The sequence below is a fragment of the Arachis hypogaea genome, chromosome 11, assembly GCF_003086295.3.
Source record: "Arachis hypogaea cultivar Tifrunner chromosome 11, arahy.Tifrunner.gnm2.J5K5, whole genome shotgun sequence".
Taxonomy (NCBI): Eukaryota; Viridiplantae; Streptophyta; class Magnoliopsida; order Fabales; family Fabaceae; genus Arachis; species Arachis hypogaea.
This window is the reverse complement of record NC_092046.1, coordinates 75,985,054-76,011,834: the sequence shown is the minus strand read 5'-3', so window position 1 is coordinate 76,011,834 and position 26,781 is coordinate 75,985,054. Positions and strand designations below refer to the sequence as shown.

The following is a 26,781-nucleotide window of genomic DNA, read 5'->3' as shown; positions in this document are numbered from 1 at the left end:
GTCAGCTCCTGAGCCTGCTCGTGAAGGCTGCGGGTGACCTCCTGTACCTGCAGCCTCAAATAAATGTCTTCCCCGGGTTCGATGGCTCGACTGGTGGCAGAGGCGGACAATGGCCTCAATGTGGAGGTGTGGAGGCTGCTGGCGAAGAACGACCCCAACTTGTATATGTGGTTCTTATACGGCACTGAGACGATCTCGCACCAAACCACATCGGGATCGATGACTGAAGCAGTAGAGCCATCGGTGTCCTCCCCACTTTGCTGAGATTGCTGAGTCATGACATCTAGTCTCTACGTGTAGGACTCTTGTGTAACACATGTTATTATGATCAGGACGATAGCTATACATACAATCTCTAATTTTATATCACAAGATCATATGTATGTTTATTCACATAATGATCCTGAGACCGCTGATAAGCAAATCTCTCTTTGTTCTCCTTCAAATTGTGGGTGTACTTGAAGGTCTACATCAATATTGCATCGCAATCCAACGACATCGACTATACATGTTGTATTGAAACAATATGATTAGGATGCCTAGTAATGATATGTCAAAGAATATAACTAAGTTAATAACAAAATCAAAGAAGCTACATATCAGCCTGGACTTAGTATTCATGAAGGTCGCTAAGCTGCCAATATACTTAGACGACCTGGCCGATGCCTTATTAGCTCTATTTGTGAGACGTCGATGCCTAAACTCCTCATCGGTCTCCCAGTGAGCTAACAGAGCCTTCTTGATTTTCTGGTGGAGCCAGGTCGTGAGGTGGCCATGCCCTTCACGAACATCCTCCAGCATCTATTGCAGCCGCCGCCCATTCAATGGCCATATATCTTCCTGATGAGGGCATCATGCTAAGCGTCCCATATAAAGTTCAGCTGCACAAAAAAAACTTTAAAATTAGTTAATCAAAATAAAGCATATTAAATAAAATAGAAGATATAAACTAGCTAAGAAGGTTTGAAACTAAAAAAAATTAATTACACCCTGAAACCATCACTCTCTGATCTCAGAGGGGATCTTCTTGCAGCTTGGCCATGGATGGTCATACATTAGCTTGATGATATTGGTCATCTCCTTAGTACATGTGTTGTTATTTGGCACAAAACTATCAATAATTCACAAACAAAACAATATGGCAATATAAATTAAAACTTCAAAATCAAATAACCACAATATATAGAGACTTTTTTAGAAATTTTGACAAAGTTTCATCTATAACTGGAATGCGCCACAAACTCTATCCAACAACAATTAACTTAAATAGCACCAAATGTCAACAATCAATGAATAACAGGCAATAATTAAGAAGCAACATCCATAAATCCATTAAATTCACTACACTAGATACAATAATCAAACACTTTAAGCAATTCAATAATTAGGCAATATCAAAAACTTTCAGCAATTCAAAACTACAACCCTAAATCCACTAAACTAAAATCAATAATCAGACACTTTCAGAATATAGAAGACTTAAAGTGCTAGTTACCCCCATTCTGTCATCAGGTTAAATTCTCAACCGTACGATGGGAGGTGATGGAGGGGCATCAACTGGCTCACTTTTGTGAGAGGATTCCGGGGTCGCGATATTCATCGTTGGAGGTGGCGTCATCGAGACATTGGGCTGTTGAGTGGATGGAGGCGCCATACGGGCATAGTCACCATAGATGCAAGGACGTAGTTGGAGTTAGGGACCATGATGAACGGCTGATCCAATAAACTCGTAACTTGTGAAGTCACCGGGATAGTCGAAGTAGAGGGAGAGGATCCAAAATTCCCAGGGGTACCTGTAACACCCTAACTATCAAAATGATACGCTTCCGGCTATGCCACTCTGATAGCTCGAATATTACGACTACTCTTATAATATTTAATACTAAAATATGAGCCTGTTTAAATCTTAAACCGAATTTTTAAAAATTATACGTCCATAATTTTTTTATTGTTCTGTTTTTGGAGTCATTCAAAAATCTGTATACATTATTTTAGTTTAACAAGCAACAAACTGCGAGAGAAACATAATTGTAAGTAGCCTTCTCTTTGTTAATTACTGTTATATGAAAGATGTTATCTGATTTTGAAAGTACCCTACTAATAATTTTATGGCTTCTTCATATGGTTGTAGAATCTGGTGTTAAAATTGTAAATATTGCAAATTTAAAATATACATAAGAATTATTTTAATTCAATCTTTGTAACCAATGTGTTTGCAAGCAATTGTGTTATATAATGTTAATGTGCCAAAATGTTATTTTTATGCAGGTTTTGGTTGGAGAGTCTATTGTGAAACAAAATGATTCTAGGAAGGGAATCACCAACCTCTTTGGCAAATATATAATTCACCAAAAATTTCTTGAGAAATGTATCAACAGATTTTGATAATGCCCTTGATCTACTCAATTCTAAAATGGCAGTCCTCTTGAAGATTTCGCGTAGCTTGATTTTTGCTTTGTGATATTCTGTTTGGTTACTCTTATAAACTTCTTGCTTTTAATCACTTTTGAGGTTATTACTTGGTTAAATTAGGAAGTTTTTGATTTCTCATTTTTATGAACTATGAAGCTTATGATTTCTCCTTTAATTATAACAATTGGCCATGAATGGTTAAACATATCATATACTTATTCTTCATTTTTTAATGTAGATTTCTAAGGCAAATATGACCGTCTTTTAATTCATAAGCCTTTTAAGCATCACTACTAAACTTTCTTTTTGTTGTCTTACTTGCATCAATCATTCTACTGTCTTATATATAATTTGCTTTGGTTTGATGGTTTGCAGATTTTCGTGACATCCTTTATACTTATAGTTTTAGATTGTCAGCTTAAAAAGCAAAGAACATTACAGGTACCAGATTGTTAATATATAATGCTTTATTAGTGCCTAAACGAAAGATGCTTAATACTCTCTGGTTTATTCGTGCTGATAGTAACGGTTGATGGCAAAGGGATAAGAAACCATTTTAACTGTTGTTGGCCGTAATAATAACCTGTTTTCATTCTTCGCCATCCCTTTATATAGGTTCCTTTATTACCTTTCTTCTCTTTCTTTTTATTGCTCTTTGAAGATTTGTTTAGTGATAGTGATTTCTGTAATCACAACCTAATGACAGATTCTTTTTCTGTCGGTAATTTACCAATAGATTTTTTTCATTACTGACATATTTTTTTTTTCAGTAATCCTCCCCTCCATTTCGCTAAAAGATTCATTTATGTCGGTAACTAGTGTCATATTTTCCGTCAATAACAAGCATCAGATTTTTCAACAAATTTTCTGTCAATAATTGGATCCTGAAAAAACATTTCAAATTCTGACGGAAAATCCATCTATAAATTCATCAGTAAGGTAAAAAATAATTTTTTTTAGATTTTTTCATTGCAAAATAAATCTGTTTTCATACAAAATAAATATAAATTTAAGGTTAAAGTATATTTTTTGTCCCTGAAGTTTGATAAAAATTTCAAAAATACCTCTAAATTTTATTTTGTTTCAATTTTGTCCCATAAGTTTTTGATTTGCATCAAAATACCTCTGACGGCTATTTTTTCAAAAAATTTAAAATCGATTCAACAACAATTTCATAAGAACAACCCTCAATACAAACAAATCAAGCATAATTTTCATATATTATTGTTATATTGGTTTTAAAATTTTGGAAAATTTAGCCATCGAAAATATATTTGATACAAATCGAAGACTTCTAGGACAAAATTGAAACAAAATAAAACTTAGGTATTTTTGAAATTTTTGTCAAATTTCAAAAACAAAAAATATATTTTATTCTAAATTTAATCAAGACAAATTTTTATTTAATTTTTATCTAACTTGTATTAAAACATTCATAGTATTTCAAAAAATAAATAAATTCATCATATTATCAAACTAAAAAAAATACTAAAAACAAACAAGTCAACTCAAAACATAAACACAAATAGTGTATTGATACATTAGATATAAACAATCGTATCAAGTTCACTTTGTTTCTCATTCTTTTGTTTTTTCTTATGTTTCTTCTCGATCCTAATAACATTCTCCTGCAGAGCTAATTTCTTGTCCGTGGGCTTATCATCATTCTTGAGCTTTTTCTTAGTTGATTTCTTGTTATGATCTGTATTTTCCTCGTCAGTGACTCTGACTTCCTTCTTGAAATCATCAACAGTTTTCTTCTTTTTCTTACTCGATTTTCTCTCAAATTCAAGATTATCAACTTCAACATGATCATCCTCATTCTAACCATGGAATCTTGCCCTCTTCTTGTCTTCAAAGTAGATAATTAGCAAACGAAGTCTGACCCTTCAAAATCAGTGCTCGGAGGCTAACAAGTGATCTGACCTCATCCATGGATCTAAGCTTATTTTTGCAGGCGTTTAGCACCTGGTTCTCATATACATACAAATGTGACTCCTAAATTTTCAAGAAGTTTTATTAGAAGAAATCAAGCATAAAAGATTGGTTGACTTGAAATAAACTCACCACTTCAAATACACACGTAGACAAATAGCAAAGTGAGACAGAATGTACAATAAAACTCAATAGAATCCACACACTAGTAAGTAGCAGCAGCACAAGAAAAGGTAATAACTAATCTTGAATTGCACATTGGTCAAGTAACTATTCATGCGATAGCTAATAATATATCAACGAGCATTGCATTTCCTCCTAGTTTCTAGACATCAAAATAGAATTGCAGGTTGGTCTCAAAACATATTTACATCAAGTACATTATTGTTATACAATTACCTACACTTCTGCAATAGCATGAAGTGCAACGGTAGTCTTCCCACTACTTTCTGGTCCAAATATCTAGAAGTATAGCCAGAAGATAATGTCAGTTTGACCATGACAGAACAATTCAGGCATAAAGTAATAAAAAGAATCAACAACCCTATCACGTGTAAATTAATGAACAAAAGAATCAAGGAGCAATAATGCATAAACCAGCTTTTTCTGATAGTTTTATTAGAAGCCCTCCCAAACTACAGTAACATACTCCTATAAAGGTTAAGCACTACATATGAAGATTGATAAACACAGGTCAGGGTACAGAGAGAAACAAAGACGAAAATGGGGAAAAGGTAAACTAAAGTACAGGTAAAAAAAAATTAAAAAAACAAGGTAACCAAGCAATCCCAACTTGTTGAAGATGCCATAAAACACCAAAACTAGTAACAAATACCAATTGAATAAAACCCCAATGACCCAATCCTTGCAGCTTACAAATATATCTCATTCTTCATAATTCACACCCAATTATTTTACTTACTCCTCGCTCCAAAAACCTAAAAGTTGTAAATAAGATGGTGGGAAGAACTAAAAGAACAGTGAACACAAACATATACCAGGCAGTCAATACCTCAACAATTCTACCTTTTGGAAGATTGCCACCTAAAGCACAGTCCAAGGTCAAACAGCCACTAAGAAATGTTTCACTGCAATATTCAGGATGATGGGGGAAAAAATTCTATCAACCATAAGTCTAATTTATATGACAAAAAATATTCAGGGCACAATTGACATTTTTTTTTCCTTAAATATAATACAATAGATTAGGAAAACATGTGATTAAAAATGACTACAAATATGAAGATACATACACTAAAGCTCCCCCAGCATTGCCCAACTTGTAAAACTTCCCTTTCCAAAAGAATTGTTTATGTCATTTATTGCTGCTTCTAGTGCGTTTTACTGGAACAAATATTTCATTGTCAGATAAAACAAATTTAAAACTCATTGAGCAGAAAGTTAATACGAAATATCTATCAGCTATCCATTGATCATTCAGTAAAAATGGAACAACAACTACTCTTATGGGCAATGCTCACATCATGATTTCATTAAAACAGATAAATAAAACCACTTCAAGAAATTATATATGAATTAAAGCATAATAGACAATGTTATAACATGCTATTTCGAACATTAAGATATTAGGGAAGAATAGAAAAGATGATAAGGAGAAATTTGGAACATTGTAATATGACAATCTAAAAGAGCAATAATACATATATAGAAGCTATAAAATTTCACATAAAACATTGTGTTATTGAATATATCTCACACATCACTCTTCTGCAATATTGTCTATCTTCTTTTGACAGAAAATTCTTGACAAGCATATAATTAAAGTTTCCTTTTAAACAATTACAGATTCCCCTCTAAACAAGTGAGAAGATGAACCGTGGCAGCATCTTATGGTTTGAAAATTGAAAGATAATCAAGTAATAAGAAAAACGCCTGATATGAACTAGAAAAACATAGTCAACAAAGATAAGCATGCCCCCTGTAATTAAGCCAATGCATAGCAATAAATGTTACCATAATACTGCAGGAATCCTAATCATCTTTTCACAAACAATATTAGTCTGCAATCAAGTAAAAGAACACAAATGTTAAACAATAAATACTAGCAATTCCTTCCACTCAACATAGCAAATGCTCTTTTTTCTTAACTATACCTGCTCTGTCAAGGCAGAAACCATGAATCCCATGACCCATTGCCTACCTCACTGGAAAAATTGGGAAACTTTATCAGTGAAGAAAGTTAAATTACAGCTTCAGTATGCTGAGTTCTAAGCATAACTGGGGCAATACTAGAAATGATGCACTATAAAATTACTGTACTCTACATATAGTGAAGAAATTAATATAAAAAAAAAAAAACAAGAGTAATGCAAGCATAATCGCAGTATCCTTTCACACCAGAGAAGCTGTTCAATTCCTCAGTGAACATTTTCACTCCATGATTAGAGCACAGGTCTCCAGTTCCTGCCACAAGAAATCATTGTAATACTAGTATAATGCTACCTAAATATGTTGAAACGATAACAAAATAAAGAACAATAATATAGCATCTTAAAAAAAATCATAAACATCCTCCTAAATACTATTTGAAGCAAAAGTTAGATAATTTCAAAATCTTGGAATCTTATAAAAGAATCACTTATTCCTTGATTTAGTAGTTAGAAGCAACATTATCGAACTTGAAAATTCACCTAAAATTCGTGGAATTTAGCTACACTTGAATCAGCAAACTTAACTAGTAAACTCAATCTAGGGCCTAAACTTGTCAATCATAAGAGTCATGAGTTTTAACTTGATAGTTTCATAACCTTCTCTAGGAGGATTTATTTAGAAAGATAATCAATAATTTAACTAGAAATAGAATAAATTCCCAAAAAATCAAACAAGTAGCGCAGGCTGCACCCTATGAGTAATAGTATATGATATGATATGAAACATGAAGGCTTTTCAGAAACCGAATCCGTGTAAAATCGGAAACTTATGTGGCAGAAATTGAAAAGGAGTAACAGAAATTAAACTTATGTGGCAGAAAAATCCTAATTAAATCAGAAATTGTGATATCAAACCCTAATTAAATTTAACACAAGCTAATGATTAAGAATTCGGGATTCGGAACCCTAATTGCCTAAATTAAAAAAAATAAAGCCTACCTATTGTGATGATGGAGATTGAATCGAGCAGCGATGGATGGAGTTGAGGTGGCACGAGCAACAGAGGAGCACGACGGGGAGCACAAGAAAGAAGTGGAGGAAAGAGAAGCAGAGGAGCACGGCGAGGCGGCGGTGCGACGCAGCAAAGCTGCGGCGACGGCATCACATACCAGAGCCGCGGCGTCGATGTGGTGCAACGAGGAGAGGAAGGTACGGAGGAGATTGAGAAAGAAAAGAAGATGAGAGTGAGAAATGGTTTGTGTTTTTTGACAGGGGGAGCTGGACACATGGTGAATGTGTTTTGATGCTGATGACTAGCCCGTGATTTTGGATTTGGCAATGCAGTTGTAGTGAAAGTAAGTCTATAATTTGTAAGCAAGTCTATAATTTTTAAGCAGCCGGAGTCTAGCAACGGGGCGGATAGGGAAGGATTTTTGCTCTACTCGATATTGCGAGTAGGGATAAATTTTTGCTCTACTCGATATTGCGAGTAGGGATAAATTTCTATTTACGAGCAGTAAAACGTTGAATCTTAATCTATTTTTATAGGTTTTTGTCCTGTTTTTATCTGCTCCTATAATTATTAAAATTTAATAAATAAAATTAAATTTCAAAATTTATATAACTATCATTACATACATAACATAAATTAAAGTAAAAATTTTAATATGATTTACTAATTATTTTACATATATTATACATATTATATATTAAAATTATATATATTATATATATAGCGGGGCGGGTAGGGGCGAGTATTACCTAAACCTGACCTGCCCCGCCCCTCCCAAGAACCCGCCCCGCTAAAAATCCGTCCCGAACGAGTAGAGGCGGGGTGGGTACCTGCGGATTTAGGTGGTATTGCCATCTCTAGTTGGAGAAATGGAAAAGTCACGATGTTTTTGCATTTTTTGAATTGCTTGCTGTCTTTGTATTTGTCATTTTATTTGAAGTTTGGGACTAGTAGGGTTGGAAGTGAGTCGAACTAAGTCAAGTTAGACTAAATTCAAGTTTGACTCACAAAAATTCAGCTTGGCTCACGGTTTGGTTCATTAATAATTAAGCCTATTTCTTAAACTCAAGTTCGACTCATTAAAAGCTTACAAGCTGGCTCAAATAATAGGAACATAATCTATAATTCTATATCAATAAATTATAATTTATATATTTTAAAAAATATTTAAAAAAATCAATTTTATATATTGTTTATCTATCAATAAATTATAAATTTTTTATTTATTTCCTATATCAAAATTATATATAAAAAATAAATATAAAATTTTAAATAATTAAAATCATTAATATATATACATATAATTATATATTACTATTTCATATGTATATATATAATATTAAAAGTATAGAATGCATATAGGATATGTGTATATATATATATATATATATATATATATATATATATATATATATATATATATATATATATATATATATATATATATATATATATATATATAATCGAGCCAGTTCACGAACTAATGAATTGAGTTTTTCTAAGCTTAAGCTCAACTCATTTAATTTATGAGTTCAATTCTAAACTCAAGCTTGACTCACCAGCTCACAAGTTTAGCTTATCGAGCTATTAATGAGTCGAGCTCGAGCTGACTCATGAATTAGCTTGACTCACTTCCAATCCTATGACTAGATATATGAAGCAAATAGTGAAAAAATGTAAATTTATTATTTATAGTTCTTTAGAAAGATATATCTTTTGACATTATGTAATGATTTTAAAAACTTTGACTCCAATAATATTTTCAAGTTGTACAACTTGCAATTAAGTGAGTTTATAATGAGATTCTTTAACAATCTTAGAGTAAAGAAGATTACACAAAAAAATAGCACAGAAGATAATATATCTAAAGAAGGTTATTTATGTATAATTTTTTAATAAAATTTCATGCTTTTATAGTTTTTATCAGATAAAATTTGTCAAATTTTTACTCTTTTTTTTTCTTATTTTGACTAGAAAATGTTTTATTAAATTTTGAATAATTTCTTTTTTTATTACTAGCTGAAGTGATTGAATCTTTGTCTAATTTACTTTCAAAAGACGTTTTATAAAATTTTATAATTCAAAAGACACAAATCTAAAAAATTTTATAAAACGTCAATGATATTTTCTTTTAAATTAATTTATAAAATTTTTTAGATTTGTGTCTTTTGAAAAGTAAAAAAAAATATAGTAGAGTAAAACTTACCTGAAACCAAATAATATAGTGTAACACACATCTTTGATCAATATTAAAAAAACATTAGCCTAATTATGTATATAAAATCCTAAAAAATACAGTTCTATCTTTTTTAATTAAGTTAGCTTTAAAATACCAATAATGTTTTTTCATGTGTTGCTTTTAATCTAAAATCCTAGAAAAAAAATTTATTTAAAATGTTATAAAGTTATTATATTGGCACAACACTTTATTTTTGTATGATAAATACAAGTACATTTTTTATACAAAGTATTTAAAGTATATAAAAATGTACTCCTATTATAAAAGAATATTTAAAAAGTCATTAAATTTTTATATGTTATTAAAATTTAATAAATACAAGTACATTTTTATATGTTATTTTTAATTCAATGTACTAATAGGAGTTAAAATTAATTTATATTTAATAATTTTATACTAAAATTAATTTACTATAATCTTGTTTTATACTTCTTTTAGTATATATTTTTTGTATTATATAGTATTTTTTCTAGTATTTTATTGTACAATGTGTAATTAGCCATTTGATTCGAAATGTGAGTAATTCGAATCAATTTGATTCGAACTTCCTCCTACTCACGTGTTCTTACTAATTCGAATTGAGACAATTCGAATTATGCTTTTATAATTCGTTCCAAGTTGATTCGAATTACTTGTATGCAATGGTTGGGAATAATTCGTTACAAATTTATTCGAATTACGTGTTGCCAATTTTTTTGAGTAATTCGAGTTATATCAATTCGAATTACGTTGAAAACTAATTCGAATTGTATTGATTCGAATTACATATATGTGCTCTTTGGTGGATTGATGTATCAGAATTTCGTTTGGCTGATTTGGGTAATTTTAAACCCTCCTTGGCACATATAGGTTTTTTACCCTAAAAATTATGTATGTAGTGAAAAAAATAAGCATTGAACTCACAATCTTTCTCTTATAAAAATTTGAAATAACTATTAAATTAGTTGATGATTATATTGTTTGTAATTTTATGTTGAATTTTTTTAATATTTTATTATTTTTAATTTTAATTTGAACTTAGTTTTTTTATCTTCTATTTTTTTAATAGATATGAAATTTAGAACGGTTGAATTTTATATTTTTTTGAAAATTTTTTATTTTTCTACGAGTAGGGATAGAATAGGATTTGGTAGGGTAGGGTTTAGAACTTTAAGGTGTGGGTAGGGTTAGAGTTAAGAGATTCTCAACTCGCATGTAGGGTAAGATAGAGTTTTAAAAAAAAATTTAACCTGTAAATAAGATTAGGGTAGAGTCTAAATATTATCGTATCCTAATCAGCCCTAATTACAAAAAAGCTTATGCTACAGCAATAAGATTAGATAACAATTTAAATCTTCATAATAATTTTACATTTAAGTAGTGTTTTGTTTTTTTATTATTATTTTCATTGTTATGTTGGACAACAATTTCTGTTTAATATATCATAATCAATACTTAAGAATGTATTCGATGTTCTTATTTAAGATTAGTATTTCTTTATGAATAGATTATTTATTTTTTTTATAATAATAACTAATATTACATATTAGGTTAATTTATGTTGATAAATCAAAGCCACCCCAAAATTATCTGAATCCCCCAAATCCAAAAACGTTATCTAGTTGTCTCCATTTATATTTCTATATAAATCGAATTTAATGAATTCGAATTACTTGACATTGTGATTCGAAAGTAAATTAAATTTAAAGAATTCGAATTATGTCATCCCCTACTAAACCGTATCTATAAATTTCGATTTATATGGTCCATGCTAAATTGAAACAATAAGGTTTGATTTATACTCACTTAGTAGTAATCCAGCTCATTGTAAATCGAATCTCCTTCATTCGATTTAGTGGCATAAATAGTAACCAAGTAATTCAAATCTTATAGATTCGATTTACTACGAAAACAGTCAAACACATAATTCGAACTCCATAAATTTGATTACATAGATATGTAAATTGAGACATGCACGTAGTTTTTTTACTTTGAGGGATATACGTAAAATTGGTATGCAAATGGTTTATAAAGGTGATTTACCCTACATATTATAACTTGTGAAATCATAATATTTTGAAAAGTGATGTATAAACAACTTAAATGTTGATAAGTCTGAAAAATTTTAAAAAATAAAAATAAAAATATTAAAAAATTACATGTTGATCCATAAGATTTTTTTTAAAAAAAATTGTCCATAGTTTATGATTAATAACTTTAAAATTATATATATGTTATTTATTTTATATATTTTTTATTTTATAGAGACTTATAATTTAGTTATCGGTGATGTTAATAGTTATAGAGAGATTTTTACCTTTAAATAGATTATAGAGAAATTAAAAATAAAATTGGTTGCTATTTTTCTGTCAATTCATTTAATTTTTAGTTTAAATTAAAATTAAATTATATATTCAATTTATATTTGTTTGTTTATCCTAATGATTGTATATAATAGATAATATATTTAAGCATGTTTTGAAAGAAACTATTAAATTTTATATAATTGAAAGTTAACTATGATGAGTTTGGAAAACTCTAACTTAAATTAGTGATGATCAAACATTATTAATGTGATTAATTGCAAAATTATTAGTTGATATTAATTCACAAATATTGATTTAAATAATTTTGTTTTGCATGATTTTATATTTGGGCCGAAAATAAAAGAAAATGTTGCAAGCTCAAAGTGTTTTATAAATACATTCAGCATTGATGCACAAATGCTTTGATTATTGTGGCTGAATTATTATTCTTGTTATTGGGCCAAAATTGATCATAATTAGCCCAAATCAACTTTGATGGAAAAAGATCCAATGCTTGGTCCGAAACCTATTGAAAGAAAGCAATTTAGCTTTATGCTTCCAACGGATTCCATTTCTTATTGTGGGATGGATTTTAAAATTTAATTTGTTAGCATTGGAAATATAAATGAGAGAGAAAGTATGATTGACATGATTGATTGGTTTAATGCAACACACCACTCAGCAAGAGAAGTAAAAGCAATCACATTTCAATTAATTTGTTCTATTTCAATTAATTGCTTTTCTTCTAACTCTATCTTCTCTCTCATCTTTCCTTCTTCTCTTTCGGTCATTACCCAGCAACCATGGAAGCTACACCTAGCCACCGAAAAGAAGATGGTGTAAGTAACAAGATCATCACAATGATGGCAAGAAAAAGAAAAAAAGTATGCTGTGGCTAAGATTCTCATTCACTTGTGGTAAGATTTTGTGAAGAGATCTTGACTCCTCCATACCAAAAAATGGAAGTGAAGATTTCGGTCAGAGAAGAAGATCCTTGGAGATGATGGCTTATCTCTGATTCTGCCCAGCCACCACAGGAGGTAGCTAGAGTGGCTACGTGATGGAGAAGGCAGAGATTGGAACAGATGAAGCTGTCATCATCATGAAGCATCATGGGTCAGAAGTTCATCTTGGAGAGCAAGGCAAGGATGAAGGGCTCGAATTGATGAAGATTGGTGACCAAGGAAGGACTAGAGGTAATTGCATGTTGAATTTTACATGTATTATCTCTTCTCTCTCTCTGGCCAAACCGGTTCAAGTTGAAGAAGAAGAAGATTGGCTTGGTTTATTTGGTTTCAACTTTGAAGGCTTCTCCCTATAAGTAAGGGTGAACAGTCAGGGTTTGATTAAAGAAAAAGAAAAGAGTGAGCACAGAGTTCCTATAGCTCCCCAAACTTACAGAAATTCTTCTCCTTCAATGTTTTATGTTTTGTATTTTTCTGTTTAATTTTATCATGTCTTGAGTCTCATGGAAAAAGGCAAACAGTGAGGTTTGTATGAAAAAGCTATAGAGCGAAAAAAGGCAGAGAGTGCAAAATTAAAAGAAAAAGCCATAGATGTCCTTAGAGTTCCTTTGTACATCTGTGTTGTGTTTCATGATTCTGTGGGAATCCCCTTGTAAGTTGAGTTAGCACTTTACAGTTGAAAGCTTGGCTGTGACCAAGTCAAGTTCAGTTTGGGTTTAGACTCTGGACTTGTCCCGGATAGGAAGGGTAGTTCCTAGGGAGAATTTGTGTTTGTAATCAAGGATGATTATAGTGAAATTCCATCATTATTGTGATGGAGACTGGATGTAGGCTGCCTTGCACTTAGCAGCTGAACCAGGATATATCTTGGTGTAATTCTCTCTTTCTTCTACTCCATTTCTGTTTCTGCTGCCTAGGAGATAAAACTGAAAATATCTCGTGCTGACTAACGAGACAAAAAGAAAAGTCTCGTGGCTGGGGACGAGACAAAAGAAAAAGTCTCGTGGCTAGTTACGAGATAAAAAGACAAAAAGTTTCCAGAAGTGGTTTCAAAGGCCAGCAAGTATTATCAAGCAAGAAGGGGGCTAAGATTCAACCCCCCTTCTCTTAGCCACTGATAACCATCAATTGATATCAGAGCTTGGTCTCAAAGAGATAAAGCTTTGCAGCTTGGAGAAAAGATCCTGATGGCAGAAAACAGTGGCTCTAATCTGGTGTCCTACAACCTGACTAAAGGACAATCAAGCAACAGACCTCCTCTTTTCAATGGAAAAAACTATACCTATTGGAAGGAGAGAATGAAGATCTTTGTGCAAGCAGTGGACTACAGACTCTGGAAGATCATCCTTGAAGGTCCTCAATATCCAACCGTCACAAGTGCCGAAGGAGTTGTCACTCCTAAACCAGAAGCAAGCTGGACCGAAGAAGACAGAAAGAAGGTTGAACTTAACGCCAAGGCTATCAACTTACTCAAATGTGCTATCAGCTTCGAGGAGTACCGACGTGTATCACGATGCACAACGGCAAAGGAAATCTAGGACAAACTCCTAATTACTCCTGAAGGAACCACCATTGTAAAAAAGACCAGGATAGATATGTTAAACAGATAATATGAAATGTTTGCAATGAAGGAAGGAGAATCCATTGATGAGCTGTTTGAGCGCTTCAACACCATTATTGTTGGCTTAGATGCTATGAAAATCAAGTATCCTGAATCTGTGCTAGTGAGAAGAGTGTTGAGATGTCTCACAAAAGAGTGTGAAACAAAAGATTTAATTATTTCTGAGAGTAGTGGTCTTGACTCCATGACTTATGATGATTTGAGAGGAAATTTACTTGCTTTTGAAAACACCTATTTGAAAAAAGATTCAAAAAAGAAAGGAATAGCTTTCTCATCTGTTACTAACCCTCTGGATGATGAATCCAGTGATAACTCATCTGAAAATGAATTTGTGTTGTTTGCAAAAAAATTCAGGAAAATGGTGAAGCTCAAGGAGAGAGGCAAAGGAGGCAGCTCAAGAAAACAGAAGAAAGATTTCAGTAAGGTGACTTGCTACAACTGTAAAGAAACGGGGCACTTCAAATATGACTGCCCTAAGTTAAAGAAGGAAGAAAAGCCGAAGAAAGGAAAGAAAAAGGGACTGATGGCATCATGGGAAGATCTTGAAAATGACTCTGAAGACGATGAAGAATCTGAAACAAAGTCTCAACCATGCCTTATGGCTGACCACGTTGAGCAGGTATGCCTAGCATCCAAACGGAAGGAAAATATGTGGTATATGGACAGCGGATGCTCTAAGCATATGACCGGAAAGACAACCTTCTTCATAAAGTTTGATGAATATGATGGAGGATTTGTCACTTTTGGTGATGATGCTAAAGGAAAGATAGTGGCTGTTGAAAAAGTTGGTAAAAGCTTTTCATCTTATATAAATGATGTTCTTCTTGTAAATGGTTTGAAACATAATTTACTTAGTGTAAGTCAATTGTGTGATCTAGGTTTTGAAGTTATTTTTAGACAGTTTGTGTGTTTGGTTGTTTGTAAAAAATCTGGAGATATTTTATTTGAAGTTAAAAGGTGCAATAATGTGTATGGATTGACTCTTGAGGACTTGAAAGAACAAAATGTAACATGTTTTACTTCTCTTGAATCTGAAAAATGGCTATGGCATAGAAAGTTGGGTCATGCTAGCATGTACCAAATTTCTAAGCTAGTTAAGAAAAATCTGGTTAGAGGAATTCCAAATATCAAATTTGATAAGGATCTTACTTGTGATGCTTGCCAATTGGGCAAACAAGTAAAATCCTCTTTTAAACCAAAAGATGGAATTTCAACTAAAAGGCCATTAGAGATGTTACACATTGATCTTTTTGGTCCAACAAGAACTCAAAGTTTAGGAGGTAAACACTATGGTCTTGTGGTAGTAGATGATTACTCTAGATTTGGTTTGGTACTTTTTATTGCTCATAAAAATGATGTTTTTCATGCTTTTTCAACTCTTTGCAAGAAAATTCAAAATGAAAAAGATTTAAAAATTGCCCATTTGAGAAGTGATCACGAAAGAGAATTTGAAAACCAAGACTTTGAAAAATTCTGTGATGACTTTGGAATTGCTCATAACTTTTTATGCCCTAGAATCCCTGAACAAAATGGGGTGGTTGAGAGAAGGAATAGAAGCCTTCAAGAGATGACTAGGGCCATGCTTTGTGAGAATGAGATTCCTAAATTTCTATGGGTTGAAGCTGTAAATACAGCTTGTTATATTTTGAATAGGACAATTATTAGAAAAGGGTTGAAGAAAACTCCTTATGAGCTATGGAAAGGAACCCCTCCAAATCTTAAGTATTTTCATGTTTTTGGATGCAAATGCTTTGTACTTAACAATAAAGAAAACCTTGGTAAATTTGATCTAAAATCCTATGAAGGGATGTTTGTTGGATACTCCACCACTAGCAAGGCCTATAGGATTTATCTCAAAGAACATAGGACCATAGAGGAATCCATACATGTTACTTTTTATTATTCTAATTCAATTCCCTGTGCTGTGTTAGATGATGATACAGATTGTGAAGATGTTGTCAATAAAGGAACCAATGAAGAAAATTCTAAATCTGCTCAAAATGAAGAATCTGCCAGTCTAGTTTTGTCTCGTCAGATTGGAGAAGACATTTCTATTTTGTCTCCTGAGCAGGCACGAGAAACTGAAACAGTGAGACCACCAGAAGCTCATCAAAGCTCAACACCACTCCGGAAGCCCAGAGAATGGAAGTCTATGAGGGGTTATCCTCATGACTTTATCATTGGTGATCCCTCTCAAGGTGTAACAACAAGATCCTCAACCAAAAGGCAATCCGAACCAAGCAATTTTGCCCTCTTGTCACAAATGGAGCCCAACAATGTCAAACAAGCTCTTGAAGATCCATCATGGGTCAAAGCAATGCAAGAAGAGCTTGCTCAATTCGACAAGAATGAGGTTTGGACACTAGTACCTCATCCGGATAGTAAGAAAGTTACGGATACTAAGTGGGTGTTTAAAAATAAACTTGGTGAGGATGGACAAGTTGTTCGTAACAAGGCTAGATTAGTGGCCCGAGGTTACGATCAAGAAGAGGGTATAGATTTTGATGAGTCTTTTGCTCCGGTAGCTAGAATAGAAGCAATTAGGTTGCTTCTTGCCTATGCTCCCCATAAGGGTTTCAAAATGTTTCAAATAGATGTTAAATGTGCTTTCCTTAATGGCTTTATTGATAGAGAAGTGTATGTGGCACAACTCCCCGGTTTCAAACATAAAGATTTCCCAAATCATATTTTTAAACTATCTAAGGCTCTTTATGGTCTTAGACAAGCTCTAAGAGCTTGGTATGAAAGACTTAGTGCCTTCTTGTTGGAAAATCAATTTCAAATGGGTACCACCGACACTACTTTATTTATTAAAGCATCTAATGATGATATTCTCCTAGTTCAAGTTTATGTGGATGACATTGTATTTGGTTCGGCCAATGAGTCCTTGTGTGAAGAGTTTGGAAAACTCATGACTAGTGAGTTTGAGATGAGTTTAATGGGAGAGCTTACTTTCTTTCTTGGCCTCCAAATTAAACAAACTCCTAGTGGTACCTTTATTCACCAAGGAAAGTATGCAAAAGAATTTATCAAAAAATTTGGCCTAGAAGTTCCAAACCAATGGGAACACCAATGCATCCTAACACAAAACTTGAAAAAGATGATGATGGCCAAGATGTGGATGAAACAAGGTATAGAGGAATGATAGGTTCACTCATGTACCTTACCTCTTCTAGGCCGGACATTGTTCAAAGTGTGGGTGTATGTTCAAGGTTTCAATCTCATCCAAAAGAATCCCATCTTTCAGCCGTTAAGCGCATCATTAGATACATTAAGGGAACTAGTGATTATGGCTTGTGGTATCCTAAATCTGATGATTTTTGCGCAGTAGAGTTTTGTGATGCAGATTATGCGGGAGATAGGGTGGATAGACGGAGTACATCCGGCATGTGTTGCTTCCTTGGAAGCTCACTCAAGATGTGGTCAAGCAAAAAGCAAGCCATAGTAGCTCTATCCACAGCCAAAGCTGAATATATTTCCGCATCTGCATGTTGTTCACAAGTAATTTAATTAAGAAAAGAAAAAAAAAAACTATGCTCTTTATACATTTTTCCTGTACCTTAAATTCTTATAATGTACGAGGTTACAACCCTTTGTTATAACCATTAGTTGTATTTGATTTTTAAGGATTTGTTGGATAAATAATAATATCTTCCAAAATTTATATATAACATGCAAATGAGGGAAATTAATAACAAAAATGATAATATTAAAAAATAATAACAAAAATTATCTTAATTTAATATTTATAATTTTATGCATATAATATTTATAATTATATATTTATTATATTTAAAATTATATTATTTTAAATATAATTAATAAATATTAAATAAATTAATTTTAAATTATTTAAATTAATTTTTTATTATCTTCTAAATATTATTATAACAAAATTTTATTTCTTTGCTTGCATAGACATGCGGGTCAACCCATTTTTATTGAATATATAAATTTAAATACTCACCCCTTCCCCAAATGTGCGGATTTTTTTTAATATTAGTAAAAAGGTAATGTTAGAAAATCGATAATATAAAATTATTTTATTTAATTTAATATTTATAATTATATATATTATATTTAAAAATATTTATTTATTTCAATAATAATTAACAAATATAAAATAAAAAAATTTAGAATATTTTGGACTGATTTTTATTAATAAAGTTAGGTCGAATTATTTTTAAATCAAGTCTTTAACTAAATTATTACATTCTCTTTTTTTTTCTCGTCTTCTTTTTTTATTATCATCATTATCATTCTTTTATATATGTTCAATAAAATTATTAAACAAAAAAAATTTTAATATATAACATAAAAATTTTGATGCATAATACAAAATTTAATACATAATACTATATCAAATAAATTTATATTATGTGAAAAGATTTATGTATTATATTCATAAATTTATGTGTTACATACAAAATTTTTTATGCCGTCTGTAAAACTGTTTTATAACAAAATTTATATGTGTTACGGCCCGGCCCAGGATTTCCGCGGGTCAACCCGACCCGAGCTCCACGCCTTTCAACCGACCTGGACACGCGTTCCGTACGGTTCACCCGCAGCTGTGGGACAGCGTCCTTGAGAATATGGGCCTGCCCTCCAGAGGGGCCCACTACTGACATGTATATAAGGGGAAGACTGGCTCTTCCCCCAAGGTACGTCACATTTTCTACATCACCCCTTTTTTCCGCCTGCACATTGCCTGACAAGAGCGTCGGAGTGTCTTTGCAGGTGGCACCCCCCTCTCCACACGAAGTACTCGGGACCTCGCATCCATCTGACCGAAGAACCGTGACCTGACGAGCCCCTCCTATCACCCAGAATCTTGACCCGAACCGTCCGGTAACCGAGATACCGAACATTGGCGCCGTCTGTGGGGACTCGTCCATGGACTTCGTGCTAGTCCAAACTGGGACAGGCTGCGAGGCCGCGCCCCCCGTGTCTGGGGGAGGCGCCGTTTCGACGGAAACTCGACAACAACAGAGGTTGCCTCCAAGGGACACGACGCAAACTCATGAAAGACACCCCTTCGGAGGGACTGGCGACAACCACGCCAGGATAATGCAAGAGCTACGCCACAGGATGCAAGACTTGGAACGCAGGCTAGCAGACAGGGAACACGACCAACGCACTCTGGAGCAAAGCCCCACCAGTTCCCGCTCGAGGAGCCGCTCAAGACGCACACCCAGCCCCCAGTATGAGTCAGAAAGCACAGGGGGACGGGGACGCGCCAGAAGAAGGAGTCGAGACCCCATCATCTACGCCAGACGCGAGAGGCGACGCGCATCGAACAGGAGCGACGAGGACGCGCATCGGGAGAATGTCGAGCTGAGAAGAACTACCCAGGGACCCGTGATAATAGGAGCGACCCCTTTCCACCGTTCCGTACTCGAGGTCCGGCTGCCAAAACACTTTGACAAGCCAACGGACATGAAGTATGATGGAACACAAGATCCCCTGGAACACTTAACAGCCTCTGAGGCCAGGATGAACTTGGAAGGAGTAGGTGACGAGGTCAGATGTCACGCCTTCCCGGTCACCTTGGCCGGCCCAGCAATACGGTGGTTCAATAACCTCCCGCAGGGCTCGGTGACCCAATTCTCCGACATCAGCCATGCTTTCCTAGCTCAGTTCACGACCAGGATCGTCAAAGCTAAGCACCCAATCAATTTGCTGGGGGAGACCTAGAGAGCCGGGGAGCCGACCAGGAAATACTTGGATTGCTTCAACGACGAGTGCCTCAAAATTGACGGCTTGACGGACTCGGTGGCAAGTTTGTGTCTGACGAATGGCCTCTCGAATGAGGACTTTAGGAAACATCTTACCACAAAGCCCATCTGGACAATGCAAGAGATCCAGTGCGTGGCCAAAGAGTACATCAACGATGAGGAAGTTAGCCTGGTCGTGGCTGCCAATAAACGGCAACCCGCGTACAATTAAACCCGGCACTACGAAAGCAGAGAGAGGCCAAAGGAACACGCCAGGGACGGCGGTCCAGGCAAAACACCCAAACCTGTCCCCAGAGTCGGGAAGTTCACTAACTATACCCCCCTCACGGCGACGATCACCGAAGTTTACCAACAGATTGCAGAGAAGGGGATACTGTCGAGGCCCCGACCTCTGAAGGACAGGACGGGGGGAAACAAGAACCTCTACTGCGACTATCACAAGGGTTATGGGCACAAGACCCAAGACTGCTTTGACCTAAAGGACGCCCTGGAACAAGCAATCAGGGATGGGAAACTAGCCGACTTCTCTCACCTTATAAGGGAGCCAAGGAGACGTAATCGGGACCACGATGGCGAGAACAGGTCCCGGTCAACAAGGCGATGCTAAGAACCAGAGGGCGACGACCACGGCCTCACGGTGGTAAATGTAGTAACGGCCAGGAATACCGCCCCAAGGTCAAAATCGGCACAGAAAAAGGACGCCAAGGTCCTAACGGTCTCCTCCTCGTCTGCTAGACGTTCCCGGGGTCTCTCATCCATCTCCTTCGGCCTAGAAGACCAATGGTTTGACGAGGCGCTGGAAAGCCCAGCCATGGTCATTACGGCCAGGATCGGAACAGGCCTCGTCAAACGAATCCTGATAGATACGGGGGCAGACTCAAACATCATGTTTAGAAACGTTTTCGATGCCCTGGGATTGAGAGATGCCGACCTGGCGACCCACCAGCACGGTGTGGTAGGACTGGGAGACCACTTCATCAAGCCGGATGGAATCATCTCGCTCCCGACCTCCATGGGTCAGGGGCAGAGACGAAGAACAGTCATAGCAGATTTCGTAATCTTACGGGATTCCACAGCTTATAACGTTATCTTGGGGAGGAAAGCCATCAACGACCTGGGGGCTGCCATTAGTACAAGGCTGCTCGTGATGAAGTTTGTTGCTGATGACGGATCCGTAGGATCTATCAGAGGAGACTTGGAAACGGCGGTTGCCTGCGACCACGCCACCCTCTCTCTGAGGAAAAAGTCCAAAGAAGCTTCAGGAGTTTTCCTCGCCGACCTGGACGCCAGGATAGAAGATAAGCCCAGACCTGAGCCAGAAGGGGATTTGGAAAAATTTAGGGTTGGTGATGGGGACGAGAAATTCACGTTCGTAAACAGAAATCTCCCCCATGAATTAAAGGAGCCTCTGATGGAGATGATCAGAGCCAATGCCGACCTCTTCGCTTGGACGCCAGCCGACATGCCGGGGATAGATCCCCAGCTCATGTCACACCATCTGGCCGTCAAACCAGAAGCCAAGCCAGTGGCCCAGAGGAAGAGAAAGATGTCACAGGAATGGGCAGAGGAGGTGGCCAGCCTCCTTGAAGCGGGGTTCATCCGAGAACTGGACTACTCGACCTGGCTGTCGAACGTAGTTTTGGTGAAGAAACACAATGGGAGGTGGAGAATGTGTGTAGACTACTCTGACCTCAATAAGGCATGTCCTAAGGACTGCTACCCCCTTCCCAACATTGACGCGCTCGTCGACGCGGCGGCGGGATACCGATATCTGAGCTTCATGGACGCCTATTCTGGGTATAACCAGATACCGATGCACCGACCCGACGAGGAAAAAACGGCGTTCATAACGCCAGGAGGGACCTATTGCTACAAAGTAATGCCATTTGGTATGAAAAACGCTGGCGCCACATACCAGAGACTGATGAACAAAATATTCAGTGAGCTTATAGGCAAGACAGTGGAAGTCTACGTGGACGACATCCTTGCAAAAACCACACGGCCAGACGATCTCCTGAGTGACCTGGGAGGCGTATTTGCGTCCCTCCGGCAACACGGCATGAGGCTTAACCCGCTCAAATGCGCCTTCGCCATGGAGGCAGGAAAGTTCCTGGGATTCATGATCACCCAAAGAGGAGTGGAAGCCAACCCCGAGAAATGCCAAGCGATTCTCTAGATGAAGAGCCCGGGTTGTATCAAAGATGTCCAACGATTGGCGGGGAGACTGACGGCATTATCCCGTTTCCTCGGTGCATCGGTAGCAAAAGCCCTGCCCTTCTTCAATCTGATGAAAAAGGGAATAGCATTCGAATGGACCCCGGCGTGCGAGGAAGCATTCAACCACTTCAAGGAGATCCTAGCAGCGCCCTCGGTGCTCGGGAAGCCCAAGGCCGGAGAATCACTCTACCTCTACCTGGCAGTAACAGAGGAAGCGCTTGCAGCAGTGCTCGTAAAAGAAGAAGGGAAAGCTCAGCAACCGGTCTACTTCGTGAGTAGGGATCTACAAGGAGCCGAGCTGAGGTACAGCAAACTAGAAAAGCTGGCTTTGACACTCCTAACTTCCTCCCGAAGGTTAAGGTAATACTTCCAAGGTCACCGTATAGTCGTGAGGACGGACCAGGCGATTCGTCAAGTACTACAAAAACCCAATTTAGCTGGTAGGATGATGACTTGGGCCATCGAACTCTCTCAATACGACTTGCAGTATGAGCCCCGGCATGCAATCAAAGCCCAGGCAATGGCTGACTTCTTGGTTGAGGTAACGGGTGATCCCTCCGAGGAAAAGGGCACACGGTGGAGGCTCCACGTGGACGGGGCCTCCAACCAAACGTCCGGGGGAGCAGGGGTCATCTTAGAAAGCCCGGCAGGAGTCATCTACGAGCAATCGACCAAGTTCGAGTTCCCTGTGTCAAACAATCAAGCGGAATATAAAGCTCTCTTAAGCGGACTAATACTAGCCCGTGAAGTCGGGGCAACGAAGGTCGAAGTATGCAGCGACTCACAGGTCGTCACCTCCCAAGTAAACGGAAGCTACCAAGCCCGGGACCCCCTCCTGCAAAAATACCTGGAAAAGGTCAAAGAAATGATAAGTCAGTTCCAAGAGGTCACGATCCAACACGTCCCAAGAGAAAGGAACACACGGGCGGACCTCTTGTCCAAACTAGCGAGCACGAAACCGGGAGCGGGTAACCGGTCTCTCATCTAGGGCATGGTGAAGGAGCCAACGGTCGCTCTCCACCTGACGGAGTCAAGCCCCTCGTGGTTGGACCCCATCATAAACTTCTTGGAACTCGGCAAGTTACCTGACGATGAGAAAGCAGCCAAAACTTTGAGAAGAGAGGCGGCCAGATATGCGATCATACAAGGACAACTGTTCAAAAAGGGACTCAGCCAACCCCTATTGAAATGTTTACACCTCGACCAGACGGACTATGTACTTAGAGAAGTCCACGAGGGGTGTTGCGGGCACCACATCGGGGGCAAAGCCCTAGCGAGGAAGCTCATCCGAGCCGGGTACTATTGGCCGACAATGATGAAAGACTCAAAGGAATTTGTCAAAAGGTGCATAAAGTGTCAACAAAACGCTAACTTCCACAAGGCGCCGGCCTCCGAGCTGAGTTCACTGACGACCACTCGACCTTTCGGTCAATGGGGAGTTAACCTCCTGGGACCTTTCCCAGTCGGCCCAGGACAAGTTAAATACCTCATTGTCGCCATTGATTACTACACCAAATGGGTAGAGGCTGAACCACTGGCCACAATATCGTCCTCCAACTGCCGGAAGTTCATGTGGAGGCAAGTGATAACCCGTTTCGGTATCCCAGAGGTCGTCATCTCGGATAATGGGACACAGTTCACGGACAAGAAGTTCACAGAATTCCTCGCCGGCCTGGGGATAAAACAGAGGTTCTCCTCGGTAGAGCATCCCCAGACGAATGGGCAAGTAGAAGCCGCAAACAAAGTCATCCTACTTGGCCTAAAGAAGCGCCTAGACAACAAGAAAGGAGCATGGGCCGATGAGCTCGCTTCTGTCCTATGGTCCTACCGAACAACCGAGCAAAGCGCCACGGGGGAAACCCCTTTTCGCCTAACATACGGGGCCGACGCGGTGATACCCGTCGAAATCGGCGAGCCAAGCCCCCGGCTATTACTCGCAGGTGTGAACGAAGCGATGGAAAAGGACCTGGTGGAGGAGACAAGGGAGATGGCTCACTTATCAGAAATGGCGTTAAAACAAAGAATAGCCCTGCGTTACAACACTAAAGTCCTCAGAAGAGATTTCGAGGAAAGAGACCTCGTCCTACGACGCAACGACATCGGTGTGCCGACCCCGGGAGAAGAGAAGCTGGCAGCAAATTGGGAAGGTCCCTACAGGATTAAAGAGGTGCTCGGAAAACGTGTCTACAAGCTCGAAAGACTCGACGGCAAGGAAGTACCTAGAACATGGAATGCGGGTAACATAAGAAGGTTCTACTCATGACCAGACGACTCATCGACCTGAGAACCTAAACAGATAGTAAATACTTGCTCTGTTCGCATGATAATTTACCTTTTTATTTTATAAAATACTCGCCATATTAATTAATTTGCCTAGCTAACGATTAACTCCTACTTGTCAAAAATTTTCGTACTTGTCTACCACTTCCCTACGTGTGCCGCGCACAAGCGCACCTTAAAACGGCAGACCAGGACTGATCACCCCAGAGGCCATCTTCCTTACGACCAAAGCCAATGACGGCGACAACACGACCACGGCGATCCAAGCCATAACAAACATAAAACGGGAAAACGGGCGTGAGCCCATCCCCGAGAGAAATAGCGACAACAAATATAGTAAACGGCAACCCGGCCAAACGACTGAATAAGCATAATTCATAAAGAGTCAAAACAAAAAACGAGCAATAAGTTGTTCAGTAAATGCGTAACAAAATATCCCAAGTTACAAGATCTCACTTCCTCGGCATGTCAACAATCTTTCCGTCCTGGATAGTCTTGAAAATGCCAATTGCCGACGTGTCAAAATCAGGAGCTGCGATCTTTAGCTGAGCCTTCAGGGCCTCTTCGGTCATGGAGATCGCGTTCTTCCCTTGCTCCCTGGTCACTTTGAGCTTCTTCTTAAGCTCTGCGGCTTCAGCTTTAGCGGTTTTTGCCTCTGAGACGGCATGTTCCTGCTCTTTCTCCAAAGCGGCGACCCGACCCTGAGCGGCATTCAGCTGACCCTCCTCACGCTCGACCAACCGGGCCAGGGTCTCATCGAACGCTTTCAACTTCTCCGCAACGGACGACGCTTTCTCCTCAGAAGCACTAAGCCTTCCCCTCATCTCGGACAGCTGGCCCTGGAGCAGTTCAACTTGGACCTTGAAGTCATTGTTCGCTTTGACAGAGGACTCGAGCTTCCTCCAGAGCGCCTCCATTCCCGACAACTCGAATTCAGCCTTTCGAGCTATCACGGCTCCACGAAGCAAGGTCCGGTACATCCACCTCGCCTGCCCGGACAGCTCAGTCCCATGAAAATGCTCTTCGGTCCCGGGTATCAGCTGCGAGTCAATAAATTTGGTAGCATCAAAGTTCCTTTCCATTATAGTGAGGGCCCCTTCCGGGCTGGAAGACATCCTCCGCCTCTTGGGAGTATGGATGAGCTCCACGTCACTGTCCGGCTGGGGGGTAAAGGACGTATGCCCTTCAACGGGCACCTCCTCACGAATAGGAGAAACCTGGGCCCCTGCAGTCTGTTTCCCCGACACGCAGGTATCCTGGGGAGACGGCACAGCCTGATCATCCTTCTCCCCAGAAGGATCCTCCGACTTCCCGACATCCTTTTCTTCGGCATTCTCGTCGTCACTCGCTTCAAAAAGGTCTTCATCAAATTCTCAAGTCCGGTCACGGTGGCAGACATTTCCACTACAGCAAACAACAGGCGCATTAGTCGTTAGATCGGGTAAAGAAAGCAACAATAAACAGATGAAGGCAAACAAACAAGACAACTCACGGATATAGCTCCTGGCGACCTCCCGCTCACCCATGAGGAGATGGGGGTTCACGGGGTTCTTCTCAAAAATAGCAGAAAGTACATCAGCTATTTGCTTATCTATGGGCGACAACCTTTTATACGTCACCTTAATGAAGGAGTTCGACCCCGCCCCAAAACTCCAATAAGTTGGGATAAGGCGCTCCCCCTCTAACGACAACCAAAAGGGGTGGCGACCTTTGAAGTACTTATCTTTGAACCCATGGTAGGAGTCCTCGAAGAGGCCGAATATTCTCCTACCCTGGGCAGATCGGAAAGAAAGGAACCCTTTCCTAGCTTTCCCTTGTTTGGAAGGATTAGTAAGATTGAAGAAGAAGAGGAAGACGTCCACCGACACCGGTAGCTCGAGGTATTCGCAAACCAATTCGAAATAGCGGATTGAAGCCCAGCTGTTTGGATGGAGCTGTGAGGGGGAGACGGATATCCGGTTGAGGA

General features: G+C 37.9%; 1 protein-coding gene and 1 long non-coding RNA gene across 2 annotated transcripts; one reads left to right on the top strand and one right to left on the bottom strand.

Moving 5' to 3' along the window:
- Positions 1-4,925: 4,925 nt before the first annotated feature.
- Positions 4,926-7,821, bottom strand: LOC112722248 (uncharacterized). Its single transcript, XR_003162547.3, has 6 exons — positions 7,458-7,821; positions 6,706-6,771; positions 6,462-6,512; positions 6,322-6,368; positions 5,601-5,691; positions 4,926-5,435 (listed from the first exon to the last, which is right to left on the bottom strand). It is a non-coding gene; the product is annotated as an uncharacterized lncRNA (long non-coding RNA).
- A 13,308-nt stretch (positions 7,822-21,129) lies between these two features.
- On the top strand, positions 21,130-22,494 carry LOC140176148 (uncharacterized). Its single transcript, XM_072206036.1, has 2 exons — positions 21,130-22,017; positions 22,237-22,494. Exons 1-2 carry the CDS (start codon positions 21,130-21,132, stop codon positions 22,492-22,494), a joined length of 1,146 nt encoding a protein of 381 aa, XP_072062137.1.
- The last annotated feature ends 4,287 nt before the right edge of the window (positions 22,495-26,781 follow it).

Coding starts and splice junctions, on each gene's coding strand:
- LOC140176148 (XM_072206036.1), top strand. CDS start 21,130: ATGGTCATTACGGCCAGGATCGGAACAGGCCTCGTCAAACGAATCCTG. Junction 22,018..22,236: donor ACTACTCTGACCTCAATAAG/GCATGTCCTAAG, acceptor GCCACATACCAG/AGACTGATGAACAAAATATT.